This window comes from Oreochromis aureus, linkage group 10 (assembly GCF_013358895.1).
Source record: "Oreochromis aureus strain Israel breed Guangdong linkage group 10, ZZ_aureus, whole genome shotgun sequence".
NCBI classification, from domain to species: Eukaryota; Metazoa; Chordata; class Actinopteri; order Cichliformes; family Cichlidae; genus Oreochromis; species Oreochromis aureus.
This window is the reverse complement of record NC_052951.1, coordinates 35,079,376-35,096,240: the sequence shown is the minus strand read 5'-3', so window position 1 is coordinate 35,096,240 and position 16,865 is coordinate 35,079,376. Positions and strand designations below refer to the sequence as shown.

Here is a 16,865-nt window from a genome sequence, read left to right as displayed (position 1 = left end):
AGGACCTTTTAGCTCACGGTAATTAATTAGTAGTGCAAAGAATATATGGTATGCATTACAGAAATGTAGCAGTGATAATAATATTGTATGCTGTAATCGTACTGGGCAATCACTGAGACAAAAATCTGATGAATCCGATAAAAACCAAACGCATTTCCCGTCGACTTCACGCGGCTGTCGTTCGCCCGGCTTGTGCAGTTAATAATACAACAGGTTCTTGGCATTTTTTGTTTCTTTTTATCGCTGTGTAACTTATTTCAATTGAAAGCCTGCGTGCGCTAGTACCTCTTGCCTTGGGTTCCCACAATCCTTTGCGGTTTTACCCCTCAATGACGTCACATTTTCAATCTCTATTTAACTTTTGGACAACCAGATTTTCATATACTTACATTTGAAAGTGTTTTCCTCTCCTGCTTCGACCACCATCGTTATCAGAAACAAATCTCCTCTATGACCCGCAATGAATCCTGGGATATAGTAGGACATGAAGGATACATCGGACCATCCTTAGAATTCAGGGCAAAGTAGGACGCATTTGTCGCCACATTTTGAGTACTCTTTGAATTCGGACAGCCTTTGTCGCGTCGCCGTGATGTCATTGCCTCCAAATATGGCATTGAAGCATCCTTCCTCTGAATTCGGACACAGCCTACGCCTTTATATAATCACCTGCTGCTCGTTCATTGGTCAGGCTGAGAGTAAGTCTAATCGTCCAATCAGGAACGAGCAGCACTGCGGTTTCTTTGGTTTTTGCGTTGGTTGATTTTCAAAATAAAAATAAAGTATTTTATTTAAAAATAAAGTATTTTATTTTTATATGGATGACAATTTTAATGCGAACCACGTCAAACACATCAGTATTTACAGCCTAAGGTACTTTACCATGTTCATCCAAACAGAGAAAATCAATCGCACATAAAAACACAAAAATATATAATAACAAAAACCCCACAAAAGGCAAACAGCAGGGTGTAAACGGACAAAGCCCACAGGACACAGCAAACAGCTCACTGTGCTGTTGGAGGGTAGTGAAGAGTCGTTACAGCAGTACTCTGAGTCTGTGAGCCTGGCCACAGCGCTGAGGAGAAACCCGGGGTGGTTTGTTTTTTCTCCCATCAGTCATGAACAGTAAGAAGATCATGTTAAAGCACAAATCACAAAAATGCACAAATATAGTTAATTTGGAATTATAAAGTTGTTTGTGAGCCTAAATATTCCACAACGATCATCAATGTTGATTTTATCCTAGCAGCATTTCCTCCTTTAAAATAACAGAAGTGTCAAATTTGTCAGTTTATCAGTGAATTTTTATTTTAATAAAACAGTAAAATAACCTTCATATCTGAGCTCTTTTCTCTTCTTTTACTTTGAAGCGTTACTGTCGTCATCCTGCTGCATGCTAATATCACTCCGCTGACTCTCACGTGCGATTGGCTGGACCTTTCCAAGTCCGACAGAGCATGCGCAGTAACGTGTTTGGCCGTTTCAGTTCGCTGTGGTTTCATCAGGAGTATAAACGCCTCTTTTCTCCATTTCAGGCTCATTTTTTATCCTTTCATCGATGCTGTTCTTTTTCCGGAGCTTCCTGGAAAAGTCACGTTCGTTCGTTGTGGTCTAACCAATCAGCATCGGCTTTCCTTCAGGCAGGCTTTTCGACACCTCATGCAAATATCACTGTGCTGTTCCCCGCACGTTATTGGCCGAGGTGTACAGACACAGATTGCGTATGCATTTTATGAAATGGCCCGAACCACGTTTTGTTTTGTTTTTTTAACACTTTATTTAAAGTATACAAAATTACATATAAAATGTTTTGATGTAAAACCATTTCAAATAAACATCAAACATCAAAAATAATCAATCAGCAGTTAAATAAACACATGATAATCAATAATAATTAAGCCATAAAAGTGTTTATTTTATTAGATGAATGAGTTTAATTTACAGTGAGGTCACTTATTACAACAACAGAAGTATGGAAATATAAATAAAGTACAAATAATCATAAATAAACGTGTTAAGATTGTAGATACAACGTTTTGATTAAAAATCAAGTTGTTTTTAATTAAGAAGTTTGGATTTTTTTCTTTTTACATTTTTTGTTCTAAAATAAATATTTCAGTATTTTTCGCTGCAGTTCCTCAGACGACCACCAGGCGCAGCTTTAAACAATAAAAGTCTTTAACTAATCAGTGATGTCAGACCTTCACAATAAAAGCCCTTTATGACCAACACGGAGACTTTGAGTTAAGAGACCTTCAGAATAAAAGTTTTTAAACGACGCCTTGACAAAGAAATAAAAACAAACAAAAGATAAATTGTGGAACAAAATTACGTTAAGAGCTTTAAGAGGATTTTCTTAAGAAATTTTAGAATTTCCTTAAGAAACCAAAATATTCATGTTTGTATTTTATTTTGTAATTTTCCTGAAAAACTTTTGATTCTCAGTCCAGTCCAGCAGGGGGCGTAACGAACGTTTAAGCTGGTCTGTGAGCAGGAAGAAGAAGTAGTAGGGTTACAGATAAGCATTAAATGTTTTTAACTTTGATTTATTTGAATAAAATAAATACCTCGTCGATAAGTGAATAAATAAAATGTTTACTTTTTTAACATCTGTGCTGTTTCTTTTTTCATTTTTTCCATTAAAACAAAGTTTTTGTTTTTGTTTTAGGAGAAATTTGGATTTCTTTTCGTAATGTTTTGATATGAAAAAGAAGCAGGATACTTGGATTTTCACATTAAAGGTTTCGTGCTGAAGTCTTAGTGTCGTGGACAGCCGTGAACTGGCGGAAACCCCACGCATGTCGCAACATCGTGTTTGTAGCAGGTGAGGAGCTCCACCCCATTTTCAGGTCCGGTCGTCACACCTGGACGGAAAGAGCGTTTTGTGCATTCAGTGTTTTTAAAGCCACTTCCTGTTAACAGCAGGGAGGGGCGTGGCCATCTGAGGCTGCAGCTAGCGTTCCAGATTCCTGTGCGGCTCAGACAGCAGCATCCCCGCTCATTGATGTCCCTCGTCCCGTTCCCACGCTCCGCCCCGTCCCGGCTTTTTTAGCGAGTGTAGGCCGCGGGCTCAGCTGTCCTCGCTCCGCCACCGATCCAGGGAGGAGGTCTCTGTCTGAGGAGGAGGAAGACGGCCATGGCAGTGGGTGGAGCCTGGAGGTGACGCAGAGCGGACTTGGGCTGACGGAGGACAACGTCTGCTGGCTGCCGTTCATGAAGGACGAGTTGTTGGAGCCCTGATGGCCGCGGTAGTTGTAGTACACCTGCCAACCCTGACGCTTCCTCTTCCAGCGGCAGCGTAGGATTCGGATGAAGGCCTGAGGACAGGAAGCAGAGGGGAGGAGTCAGCTGGACCTGCAGGAGGACAAGGAGGTGGAGCTTAAACTGTTACCTGTTTAAACTCGCGGCTGTAGCACGGGTAGATGATTGGGTTCAAGCAGCTGTTGAAGTATCCCAACCAGAAGATGACTTTGAAGAAGGTTTCAGGAGGACGCAGGCTGCTGTTGAACGAGCCTGAACACAAACAAACAAACAAACAAACACAAAGCTTCAGGTTAGACTGCTGCACTTCTGTCTTGCTTTACAGGGGACATGATGAGCGCTGCTCTCAGACACTCACACAGATGCAAGTCTGTGTGTGATGCTGGGTTTAACAAATAAATGTTTAAAGTTCAAGTTTTAAAAACATCTGTCAGTGCAAACATGACGTCATGTGATTGGTTGGTTGTGGCTAACATTAGTTCATGTTAGCTAACGACACAGAAACTAAACATCAGTGTGGGAGGATCTCTGTAGTGCTGCAGCAGTGAGTTCATGTTAAACCAGGACATACTGTCCACTCCACCGTAGCAGGACGTGGCTGTTCACCGTTTAGTTAGCTGCACTCAAACAGGAAAGTGTCACTAATCAGTCTTATTTGGTAACAAAGTCTAATTTTAAAGACTTCATGAGCCTTTTTTGTTAAACAAATGAAGTGTGTGACCATTCGTACAGATGGATGCAGATGTTTGTTTCCCATCCAAATTCAGTAATCGATCAGAGTCAGCTGATCAAACGTGTTATTCCAGATTCAGATGGACAGACAAAAATCCACTCAGGTGTTAAACCATCAGTTCAGAGTTCAGACCCTCAGACAGACGTCAGGAGGAAGATGGACTCTGATAAAGAACCTGAAGCTGTGTGAAGGGAGGACGGACCGAAGCAGGAATTTTCTTATTTCTTAAAAAAAAATATTTTTAGTTTGACTTCTGCTCGCTTTTCTTTGAAAGGACGTTGACTTTTGTTCCTGGTGAACATGATGTAGAGAAACAGCTGCAGGACAGAATTATGACCAGCAGAGGGCAGCGTTCCCCACAACACAGCCCTGCAGAGCTTCATCAGAGGAGGAGGAGGAGGAAGGCTGAAGCTGCAGACCAATCAAAGGCCTCACAAACTAAACACTCGAGTGAAACTGGGGCTGCAAACAAACCAAAAGGTGATGAGGAGCTCTCGACCCCCACACCTCCACCTCCGTCTCCACCTGCACCTCAACAACAGGCTAAGTTCATGCTGGCGTCTCATAAAGTCAGAGAACTAAATCAGCTTCATTATAAATGACATGATCATCGGTCTGTGTGCAGAGGAGCTCCAGGTGTGAGCTCCAGGTGTGAGCTCCAGGTGTGAGCTCCAGGTGTGAGCTCCAGGCGTGAGCTCCAGGCGTGAGCTAGGAACCATTTAAAACTGACACCAGTAAAAACTTGGCAGCTGTGGACGAATCAGGTTTGAGGTTCAGTGAGAGCGCAGACATCACGTCTGTTTTTATTATTTTATGATCACACATTAAAGCCTTCCTGACTCCTCCTCCTCTCTCAGGTGGAGGTGATCTGCTGGTGTCGGAGGATTCTGGAGGATCAGATTGTTGCTGCTGAGGCGGCATCCTGAGCAGGAGGATTATTTTGCCCTGAACATGGACTTGTAAGGCGATCCTGCAGCCGTCTGACTGAAGTTTAGAACATGTCACAGTTTCCCATGATGCACCTCTGTGCTGCAGGAAGCAAAGCTCCTGGTCTGGTGAAGGTTCAGGTTTCAGACACTCTTCTTCTTTGGTTTCTGATCACTGCCCACATTAAAGCTTAGCGTCTTTTTGCTGTTTCCTGTTGCGGAGGCGAGCTCACTGAGGAGGAACCAGAGGATCTCACGTTTCTGCTGTGTTTATAAACGTGTCTCTGTGCTCCAGCTGAAGCATCATCCTCCCGTGCTGTGAGCCTCTTCGAGCGCGCTCAGCAGCGTCTGTGAGGGGCGGGGCTGCCCCCTCTGCTGATTTAGTGCAGATGATGACTCAGCGTGGAGCTGATGCAGCATGACGAAGGTCAGCAGCTCGGAGCGAGGGAGCGCTCGCAGCAGGCAGCGGTCTCTGACAGTCGTGGGTCCCGCAGCAGGCATTCAGGTTAAACATGAAGTTTCTAATAATCAGCCCACAGCTCCAAACACTCATGATGTCAGACAAAGAAGGATTATTATGAACAGAGCTCACATTCATTCACTGATTTCATCTGCAGGAGCAGCTCCCTGCTCCTCCTCAGAGGTCTGAGCTCTGAGGAGGAGCAGGAAGTTCTGCTGTGACTCAGGTATGATGACATCACTGAGCCATATTTAACCTGACGAGGTTAACGGATGTAGAAAAGCACAGTCGTGGACGGCGAGTGTGTCTCGGGAAAACAGCGGCGGGTTAAAGTGGGCTCGTCCAATCCTGCGACTGTTTCTCTGAGACTCAGAGGATCAGAGGCTCGCGGCCCAAAGTAAGCCACCGCTGTCTGTCTCTAATGAAACCCGCGGCGGTCCAGAGGTCACCTGAAGCCAGCGGGATTGTGGGTAAGGGTCGGTGTGATCGGCGGGCTCTTTGAGATAAGTCAGTGTTATTGAGAGAGTTACAGCCGAGCTGAGGAAGATCAAGGGGGATTCCTCCAGCAGCCTTTTTAGGAGGTCTGAGTCCTTCCACTCCACGGCGCTCGGAGGCCCGACGACCTCCTTATATGCACCGCCGCTGTGAACGCGTGACACCTCAGAGCTGCACTCTCAGAGAGGATGCTTCATTACTCACCTGTTTAAAGTTTGTACAATTAGGGGTGTGGCCACCTGTGACTGACAGGTGGCTGTTAGCTGTCTGCTAGCTTCACCTGAGCTGGAAGTGTTTGTGCTGTTGGAGCCTTTTTAATGACATCATGTGACCAATAACATGGCTGCTGTGACGTTACTGTAGTAACAGAGTGTCTGAGGAGGCGGAGCCAGGGTTGTGGTAAAATTAGCAGGTATCTGTGTTTGTGTGCCTGGAGTTGGACACCCCTGGTCTCCAAACCTGAATCAAATGATTAGTTCATTCCCAGGCCTCTGGACAACTACAAGACAAGGGCCGTTTCTCAATTCTCAAGTACGCGAGTACGTACTCGCCGAGAACGCGAGCACGGACTCGCGATATGTAGAATTGGAACACCTGCGTACGTGATGATGTCACAGGTCCGGAGTTTTTACTGCTGTCCCCTCTTAATTTAACTGTGAGTAACATGTTATGAAGCTTAACTGTAATCACAGCCAAACCGGTTTACTCAGGAACAAATAAAACACTGAAATAAACCAAACATTAACATTTAGAAGTGATCTACGTGACTTATATATCATTTTTAACCTCAGTAGTGAAACCTCTATTAATAAAAATAGTGTACATATACATACGTGTACATACCTTAATAAAAACAAGCAGGTGAGATGTTAGAACGCTTTTATTTCTATTCTAGTGGACACTCAATACTATAGACAGCTGCTGGGGTTTCTTTAACCTGAGTAGTGAGAAGACCGCGAGCGGGGGGGGGGGTGAAAACGATGTGCCAGGAGTCCGCTGTTGAGTTTTGGACGAAATGCATTCTGGGATATTTAGCTGTACCAATTCCACACCGATGCATGCTCGATAAAACGGGCGGAGCGAGAACACATCCGGGACTTTTTCGCGTTCTCGGCTTGATGCGTACTTCGAATTGGAACAGTACTTGGTCTCCGACTGATGACGTATCACGAGTACACGAGAACGCAAGTACGCACAAGTACGCATATTGAGAAACGCCCAAGTTGTGGAGGTCATTTAGCCATTTAAATCAGCTGTGATGGATCAAGGACACATCTAAAACCTGCAGGACACCGGCCCTCGAGACCTGGAGTTGCCCACCCCTGGTGTAGACCGAGCTAACTAGCATTAGCTGATAACTTCACTGTGGTCACTACCTGAAACGAGAGCCCAACATGGAGGCTTAAAAATGTGTAAACCAGCAGGTGAGTCTGACACAGGTAAATTACAGCCTCATGTAAGTGTCACATGTTCTGTTTGCATCACTTCCTGTTTTTAAATCTTCACATTGATGAGTTTGAATAAGTCCACAGAGCAGACACATCTGGACTAATGTTTAGAGAGATGTTAAACATCATCACTCCTCCTCCTGCTCAGGTGCAGTTTTGCTCTTTCTGGATCTTTCCGGGTCTTTAAAGGAGCTCTGACCTCACATCAACCTCAGATCGCTGCTCTCAGTGGCTCAGAGCTCTTTGTTTACAAACAGCGAGCGTGTTTCACTTCCTGCGTGCTCCGTCACCGCGGATGCCCCGAGTCATTCCTGGGACCGGTCCCATTATCTCTGGCCTCTGATTGGCCGCTGAAGCAGAGCCGGAGCTTCAAATATTTGAACTATGAAGAAACCCAAAATAATCAGCCGCTGCCGCCGCGCTGCCAAAGCCAACAGAGGACCCGTTTTTCTCCTCTAATGATGTTGTTGGAGGATTTCTGCTGCGCTGTCGCAGCTCTTTACATCCTCGCCGTGACCGAGTCCGATTTTCTGTTGGATTCTGCTCCTCTTCATCCAGAGCCGGCCGGAGCGCGGCTTTAAAGTTTTATCTGAAGTTTGAATCTGAGGCGTTCACACCGGATCACCTCCAGATGTGAGCTCAGCACTCGCTCCAAACTCTGATTTCTTCTTCGTGTCTCATATTTGAGTCTGAACCTTTAAGAACGATCACATGATCAGGGCGAGCTGTTCACCTGAGGTCATAAAGGTTTGACCCCTGACCCTGTTTCCTGCAAACAGCAGCACAGGAAGCAGAAGCATGAAAGAGCACTTCCTGTTCTGTGATCATGATGAAGGTAGCTGTGTCCCAAAACGTCGGCTGCATCCTTCGGAGGACCCGGCCTTCGCGGTCTACGTGGGCCGGGTCCTTTGAAGACAGAGAAGGCCGGAAGTGCGAGGCTGTGAAATTGGACGGTCTAGCCTTCAGATTTGCGTCACCGCTGTGTCGGTGGAGTTTAATAAACTCGGCCGTCTGCTCCTTGCTATCTAAAATATAACAGGACACTGGCGTAAATTCTCGACCGTCTCACACTTCTGTTTAATCAGTTTTCTGTTTGACGTTTATTCAGCTGTGTGAAAATCCCGGAGGAACCCACCCGATGGATTAATAAAGTTTTATTTAATCTAATAATCTAATAACTTTGATCTCAGCCAAACCGATTTACTCACGAACAAATAAAACACCGAAAAAAGCCAAACAATTACATTTTTAAGTTATCCGAGTGACTTATATATCTAGTTTAATCTGAGTAGCGAAAGAGCGGGGGTCTGAAAACGATGAAGCCGGGAGTCCGCTGCTCTCGCCGGCTCGAGCGACCATTGAATCCCCCGGTTTGCTAACGAGCTGGTGGGTAACAGACGTCTCCGAAAACGTCGGCGCACTTTTGCAAATATGCGATGTCTTGATAAACCAAGCAGATATTTGAAGTTTACACAGCCACATTCTCGCCTGAAAATATGTTAAAAGTTAATTTTGTGACCCAGAAAGATTAATAAGACTAATTTTAAAACTTAGTAGCGGCCGCCATTGTTGGCAGCTGAAATTTGGCTGGACCGCGCTATGAATTCTGGGATATGGTGGGCCACGAAGGACACACCGACCCATCCTTCAAATTCGGGGAAATGAAGGACGCATTTGTCGGCCGCATTTGAAGGAGTCGACGAATTGGGACAGCCTTCGTCGCCTGGCTGTGACGTAATCGGCCTTCAAATGCGGCCTCAGGAGGATGCAGCCGACGTTTTGGGACACAGCTGGTGAATCAGAGCTCATCTCCTCTGGATTTCAAACAGGAAGTAATGATTTGATTGGCCAGCTCAGTTCAGTAATCTTTCCACCAATCACAAACAGACTGAAGACTCATTGGCTGATTGTTCTAACAAACTGAAACTGTAAACAGGAAGTATGACGGGAGGTTGAAACAGACTGAAGGTGGCGCTGTTGGAGCTGCAACCTGTCAGGGACCGTAAACCGGGTCAAAGTCGGAAGCACAAACGCGTTTTTGTTTCTTCTTCGTTGGTTTTAACAGGGTTTGACTTCTGACCCTGAAGGTTCGAGTGTTTGAGCACTGCGTTTTGATAATGGTGCCGATGGGGTTAAAGGTCACCTGTGGGCGTATGTTGTTGCGATGGCCTGAGTGAACAGGAAGTGCAGACGTACCGATAGGCAGAGCGAGGAAGAAGGGCAGCCAGCACAGGATGAACATGCCCACCACCACACCCAGCGTCTTGGCTGCTTTCTTCTCTCGGGAGAACTTAAGCAGTTTGACGGTGAGTGAGCTGCGTCCGGTCGAGGCCCCGCCCCCACTGGCCTTGGAGGCGGGGCACAGCTCCTGGATCTGCTGGTTCCTGCAGTGGATCCTCAGCGTGAGCTCGCTGGAGTCCTCCGCACGCTCCTTCATCATGCCGGCCTCCAGGTTCTTGGTGGTGCGCTTGGCAACGATGTAGACGCGGCAGTACATGGCGAGGATGACGGCGAGCGGGATGTAGAAGGAGCCGAGGGATGAGAAGAGGGCGTAGAACGGCTCCTCGGTGATGAGACACACGGTGTCGTCCTGCAGGAGGAAGCACAGGTCAGATGTGTAACCGTGACATCACACCTGAACACTACACCTGCACCACGAGCTCCACCTGTTGAGGCCTCTGAGACAGGCAGCAGAACGTCATCAGACACGTGTTTTTAAAAGAAATGTCAGCGGAAATGAAAGAAAAAAGTTTAAAAATGTCAAATATCACAGGTTAGTCAGGGTCACGGGGGCGGAGCCTATCACAGCTAACACAGGGCGAGATTTTTCCTGATTAATAATCCCTTCAGTCATTATGTATTCTCACTGGTGGTGTTGGTTTTAAAATGAACAGGATTCCAGTAAAATGATAATTTTTCCATAAACAGAAACATTTAAACGTTTCTATGAAATAAACGCTGCGCTCTTTATGAAAACATCTGTTTACCTGTGCTCACTAGACTCTGCTAGAAAGACAAACTTCCTGTTTCTGTGAAGGAGTCCTGGACTGGTTTCACTTCCTGGATGTGTAATAGGAAACAGAGCCCAGGCTCCGCCTCCTCAGGTCTCTGGATCTGTTTTCTAAAAGTTGCGTCTGACAGACAAAGTGAAGGACGTTTCTTTCATCTTCACAGCCTTCAGAGACTCACAGCTGATGTTAGTGTGAACTTTAAATCTTTAAATATTAAAAATGATATTTTCTGAATAATGAACAGCAACAATAAAAACCTGTTTAAACATTTGACATCCTTTTATGGTGATGTGTTTGAAACCCGGGCGCTCTGAGTTTATGGGTTACTTTTACCTTGTAGTGCTTCCTGTGTTCTTGTCAGCCTGATGTGTCCTGTGCTTTATTCAGGCGGAGGACTTTTACAGTCCAGTCAGTCTACGCCCCGAGCTCAGCGAGGACGATCACCTCAGTCTCATCTACAGGCGCAAGTCGTTCTTAAACGTGGACATGGCCACTGAGGTTAAACGGACATTTCACGTGTCCTCATGAAAGCAAACCTGCCCCTGAAACAAACTGAGTAAAAATCCACCGTCTGAACAACCCAACGCCACAACCCTTAAATTCACCCATCCACAGAACAGAGGCCATCATGGACACAGCCATGTGTTTTTATACACAGATCTATGTCGACGCCAAACACCCTCAGACTCTCTTTCTCCTGCGCTCGTGACGCTCACAGCTGAAAATGGTTTTGAGATGAGAATAGATGATGAGCCTTAATAGTGTGTGTAGTTTGTGGGCATGTGCACAACAACCGAACACAGTTTAGCATTAAGGACAAAAAATGTGGGAAATGAGCATTACAGGAGAAGAGCTAGCTACAGCAGTCACACTGGATGCTGTTAGCTTCTGTTTGCTGCTGTTAGCTTCTGTTTGCTGCTGTTAGCAGCTGTTTGCTGCTGTTTGCTGCTGTTAGCAGCTGTTAGCTTCTGTTAGCCGCTGTTAGCTGCTGTTAGCCGCTGTTAGTCACACGTGTTTACAGGTAATCTTGATAAATGAATCTCAGTGAAACAAAATGATTTACATTGTGAATCTGCTCCGACTCTGCGTTACTTCTTTTCTCTGGAGTATTTGATGATTCGTGAACTCAGTTTCGTAACCTGGACTTACGTTGCTGACTGAACAGAGTGAAGCTATGTTAAACATGCTTTATGTTTTTAGATGAAACATTATGAACACATTATGCTTTTGAGTGATTTTAATCAGGTAAATATGAACTGGTTCTGACGGCTCCGCTGCTGCTTTGACAGAATGATGTATATTTTTATATAAATACTGAGAAAAATAAATAAATGAATACTGAGATGTGATCATGTGACCCTCGTTCTTCAGATTTGTTGTTTTTAATGTTTCTCATCAATAAAACTGGCAAAATAAAAGCTGCTCATTTCCTTCTACATCAGGCGAGTCGCCCCCTGCTGGATGTGAGACAGAACACGTTTTTAAAACACGCTTTCAGTCTGTGGGTTCATGTCTGTGGTGCATGCTGGGTAATTTGCCGTACCTGTGACGGTGGCTGCTTCCAGCCGAGGAGCGGGCCAATGGAGATGATGATGGCAAGGATCCAGACGCCCAGCATGGCGAGTAGCGCCCGCCGCTCTGTGACGATAGTCGGGTACTGCAGTGGGTAGCGAACGCCGATGTAGCGGTCAATGGAAATGACGCAGAGGGACATGATGGACGCTGTGCAGCACAGGACGTCCACCGCCGCCCAGATATCGCAGAAGATCCGACCAAACACCCAATAGTCCAAAACCTGCAGACAGGAAGTCCAATTCAGGTCAGCGTTTAATCGATGTGATTACCTTTAAATGAGCATTTTACACCCAAACTCAGAGGTCAGAGGTTATAGTGATAACCTGCATCTTGATTTAAATCCCTGTGTATGGTCAGCCTGTCTGGGCACTGTCCCCGATACTTTGATAACTGCACACACTTCGTTCTCTTCAACACAGACACTTTTACTATCATCATGCAGTGCTTGAAGCCACCTGCAGGGGGCAGCATGTGGAGGAGACCGGCTGAGCTCAGTGAGCTGTGAGAAACGGCCACTTTAAGAAAATATGACCAGTAAACTGTTCAGTACAACAGCAAAGTTCACTGGAATAAAACTGAGATTAAAGAGGCGACGATTCACACTCAAGCATCAGTGAGGCCTCCAGCACCAACCTGCAGACGAAGGCTGCGTCGTGTTTAGCCACAAACTTCCTAATAAATCAATGCAAATTCAATTTAACCCAATCCAGAGGTCAGAGTGTGAGGAAACCTTCAGAGGTCATCAAAGATCAGAGAAATTCAGCATCTTTAAAGCGAGTTCCCAATAAACCTGCACATTTATCTGAGCTGTTATGTTTTAGTATCACCTAAAACCTGCAGTGTAAACTCTGCATGTATCGAAGTTAAATCTGATGTTAAACTAAAACCTCTGACTTTGCTCCAACATTGCTCTTTTCCCTGGGAACGTTGTTCTTCCAGTATTTCTGAATTCTCCCATAGATTAGGATCAGGACGTCTCTCTCTCTCTTATCGTCTCTGCCTTATGCAACGCTCTGATTGAGCCGGTTTATTTTGAGCGCGCTCACACAAGCATCCATGTTCCACGTCCGAGCATCATCGCTCTGCTTCACCTCTGATCGTTCACAGGTCGAAGGCTCGGCAAGGTTTGGATCAATACATTAATATTTGGCAGTGAAACAAATCCCAGTCCGAGTGCACACCTGCATGTTTCATGTTTAAGTCACTCAGACAAAATCAACACATGTGAAAAATAACAGAGAAATACTCAGATTACTGCAAACACGAGGAAAACTGCTCCACGCTCAGTCTTTTGTCTGGTGAGACAGCCATCCTTTCTTTACAGGCTTTTATCCATCTAATCAATACAGATATATAATATATATAAATAAATATATATTATATATCTGAGCCAACTGGACGAGGACTTTCTTCCATTTCTACATCTGCTTCCTTCCTTCCTTAAATCTTCACCTTCACTCTGTCCTTTTCTAGTTTCCTTTCCTTATTTTCACCTCAGACTCTGATTTTTATGATTTGGGTATTTTTGGATTCTTTTTTCTGATAAATCCTCATGAATCTCTGCGCGCTTTGCAGGATCCTGACTCCGAGCACACTCTGGGAATATTTCACGTGTTTTCCTGATAAATGCAGTGAAACAATCTCCCCGCTGCTCCTCTTCCTCGCTGTTTGAACTTCGCTGATGTGAAAACAGAAACCCGTTGATAAGTGATCGATAAATGATTGATGAGTGATCGATAATAACCTCCAGGGTGGCGGACACAGGCAGCACGGTGGTGCCCAGCAGCAGGTCGGCGATGGCCAGGTTGATGATGAAGTAGTTGGTGGGGATCCGCAGGTGTCGGTTGCAGACCACGGACAGGATGACGAGGATGTTCCCGACGATGGCGAACATGATGAAGGATGCCAGCACCATGCCCACCGGCACAGCCCGGCTCAGGTCCAGCGGGGCGGCTCCGGGGGGCCCGACGGAGCGGTTGGAGGAGTTGGAGTCCGGCGGAGGGGTCTTTGTCCCGGGGATCAGATCCACGGAGGAGCCGTTGGTCCACAGACTCATGGCTGACCGTGGCGCAGACCCGCAGAGGATCCGAGACTTTCTCAAATCTGATTTTAAAAAGTTTCCACGTTGCTGTTAAATCCCCGCAGGTGGAGGCTCGGCTCGGCTCTCCGGGCGGTGTGACTGACTCCCGCCGGCCCGCGGAGCTCCTCCTCGGGCTGAGCTGCGGAGCGGGAGCGGCTCTGTGTCCTTTTATGGTCCAAGTGATGATGTGGGAAAGTCTGAGTGAAGGACACGCAGGACCGCATCCCACTCTCACCGGCCGAGACACACACACACTCAGACACACTCACACTCACACTCACACACACACACATACACACACTCACACACACACACACACACACACACACACACACACACACACACTCTCTCTCACACACACACACACACACACACACACACTCTCTCTCACACACACACACACACGCTGATGCGCTTAAGACGAGATTTGAAGGAAAAATTGATAAAAAGTTAAATTCAGTGATTTTTTGATGATTCGTTCATTCTGAGTTGTTGATAATTTTGTATGAAATATTTCTGCTGTAAACACAGAGACGAATGAATCACGTGTGTTTATCTCAGCGTTGCTGAGGCTCATATTCACGCGTCTACACTGAAACACAGCCCTGCAGTACAGCTGGTGTTGGGGAGTAACGGAGTACATGCACTGCGTTTTAGGGTTGCCAACCGTCCCTTGAAAAACGGAATCGTTCCGTATTTAGAAACAAAAGTATTGAGCTGAAAAGAGACGCACTTTATCAAATGGTGAAAAAAATAATTTCACACACAAAAAAGAGCTAAAAAATTCCCCACACTGGGAAGGGTGAAGACCATCGGGTCGCCCAGCCGTGGCCATGAGGTGTCCCTTATTTATTTTTCAGGGAGTTGGCAACCCTATGCGTTACTTAAAAATAAAATATTTAAAATATCAAAGACTGTTAAATATGTGATAATTAGAATTATTACGTTGTTGCAATAAATGGATTACACAGCACTATTTTCCTCTTAACTGTCCTCTTTGCTCATTTCACACATCCCCCAAAAACACACAATAAGAGGCTCTAATGTGAGCGTCCTGTTACACAGCGACCCGGAGCCAGCACAGCAGAGGCAGCAGTGCATGGGCAGGGATGCATTTCTGACTTGGAAACTTCAACATCACTTCACAGTTACGGAAGAAAGAGATGAAATCTGACTGTGCAATACAAACTGAGCTGCTCTCAGTGTCAAAGACTCCTACCTACAGAAACATCTGGAAGTTCTTTTTAAAAAACTAACATCAGCCAACTGCAGCTAGCTTGTTTTAGCTACCTGGGTCATGTGACACTGCAGTGTGTGTTACTGAAGGCTGCATCACAACCTGCTCGCTGCACATAATCATGTTTGGTTCTGAAAGCAGACAGAAAGTTAACACATGGCTGATACTGGAATAGTTTTCTATACGAGATCGCTGCAAAAAGTGCAGCCTTAGCTAACGTCCACCTGCTGTTACTCATTTATATTCACATTTAAACATCTAGTTGGTGTTGGTATGGCGAGTAACCTTCAGTAATAGTAATACATCACACAGCAATAGTACATTCATGTAGTTGTAAAAAGCATGATAATATATTAAGTAATCCAAAGTATTCAGAGTATGTTACTCTCATTGAGTAACTTAATGGAATACATTACAAAGTACAGATCCATTGGAGCGTCACAGGAGCCGAGCTCATGTTTCCTCACATGAGGAATTACCATCGGAGTTTATAAACCCGGAAACGTCTTCAGAGTGAGACGATGTGGAGGATCCAGAGAGGGAACGACATGAAGAAGAAACCAAGCACTGTAAAATCTAATTAGTTCCCAGAACTCAAAAAAATTATGGAAACTCGTTGCCTCAAAAAAATTGAGTAAAGCTTAGCTAAAAATGACTAAGTTAGGACAACGTATTTATTTTGAGTACTCTGTACAAGCTCATTTGTTCCCAGAACTCAAAAAAATTGGATCAAGTTTACGTAAGATGACCAAGTTAGGGCAACTTACTCATTTTGAGTACACTGTACTCAAAATGTACACAACCGTGTTAGTTCCCAGAACTCAAAAAATTATGGAAACTCGTTGCCTCAAAAAACTAAGTAAAGCTTACTTAGGATGACTGTTAGGACAAATTATACATTGCAAGTCTGCAGTATTAAGAATAACTTGATATTTCTGACTTTCTGACAATACTAATTGTTTACCTACTGACAAACATTTCAAGTTCAACTAAATGAAAAAACAATTTGTGGTAACCTGAATATGATTAAAAATAATTAACAACAATTTTTGTAATGATGTTAAAATGAGCACAACTTTTATTTTCAAACACAACAAAGTACAACAGCCAACATACTGGACACTGTTCTGCTGAACAACAAACAATTATATTGCCATCACTGTTATAATCTTACAATGAAACAAAGTCTCAGATGTAATTATTCTGAAAATAAGTTTAGGCCTACCACAAGTTTGTTTTGTACTTACATTACTTATATAATCAACATAAAATATTTATTGTTCTGTCACAAGTGCAGTCTCTAATTTAAACAACACATTTGTTTTCCATTCCAACACATGAGCTGGAATGTTGTAATATTTTAAGGATGGCTTGTTTCCAGTCCAGGCATTACTGCCTGAATGACTATCATTGATCGAGGTGATCCAAATGTGGGTGCAGAAGAAAGTCTTTAACTTCCCTTAAGTGCAGTGGCAGTGGATGTGGGTTGGAGATGCAATGAGCTTGAACCTGCAGGCGACCATCTTCACTGACCACACCATCTGTGACGGAGGACTCATCTCTCCTGGTGTCCTGCAAGCAAACAATCATATTTTTTGGAACATGAACTTAATTGCTTTCTTAAAACATTTTTTTC

General features: G+C 44.8%; 1 protein-coding gene across 1 annotated transcript; it reads right to left on the bottom strand.

Annotated features, from left to right (window-relative positions):
* Positions 1-516: 516 nt before the first annotated feature.
* Positions 517-13,968, bottom strand: LOC116320784 (alpha-1A adrenergic receptor-like). The gene is made up of 5 exons (XM_031740499.2): positions 13,657-13,968; positions 11,881-12,132; positions 9,523-9,916; positions 3,395-3,516; positions 517-3,320 (listed from the first exon to the last, which is right to left on the bottom strand). Exons 1-5 carry the CDS (start codon positions 13,966-13,968, stop codon positions 2,982-2,984), a joined length of 1,419 nt encoding a protein of 472 aa, XP_031596359.1. The 3' UTR covers positions 517-2,981.
* Between the last annotated feature and the right edge of the window lie 2,897 nt (positions 13,969-16,865).

Bases quoted from the DNA above. Each gene is read 5' to 3' on its own strand.
- LOC116320784 (XM_031740499.2), bottom strand. From the start codon at position 13,968: ATGAGTCTGTGGACCAACGGCTCCTCCGTGGATCTGATCCCCGGGACA. The intron at 12,133-13,656 runs GTTATTATCGAT...TCCTGTCTGCAG, and splicing joins CTGTGTCCGCCACCCTGGAG to GTTTTGGACTATTGGGTGTT. The intron at 3,517-9,522 runs GTACGTCTGCAC...GTTTGTGTTCAG, and splicing joins CTTCCTCGCTCTGCCTATCG to GCTCGTTCAACAGCAGCCTG.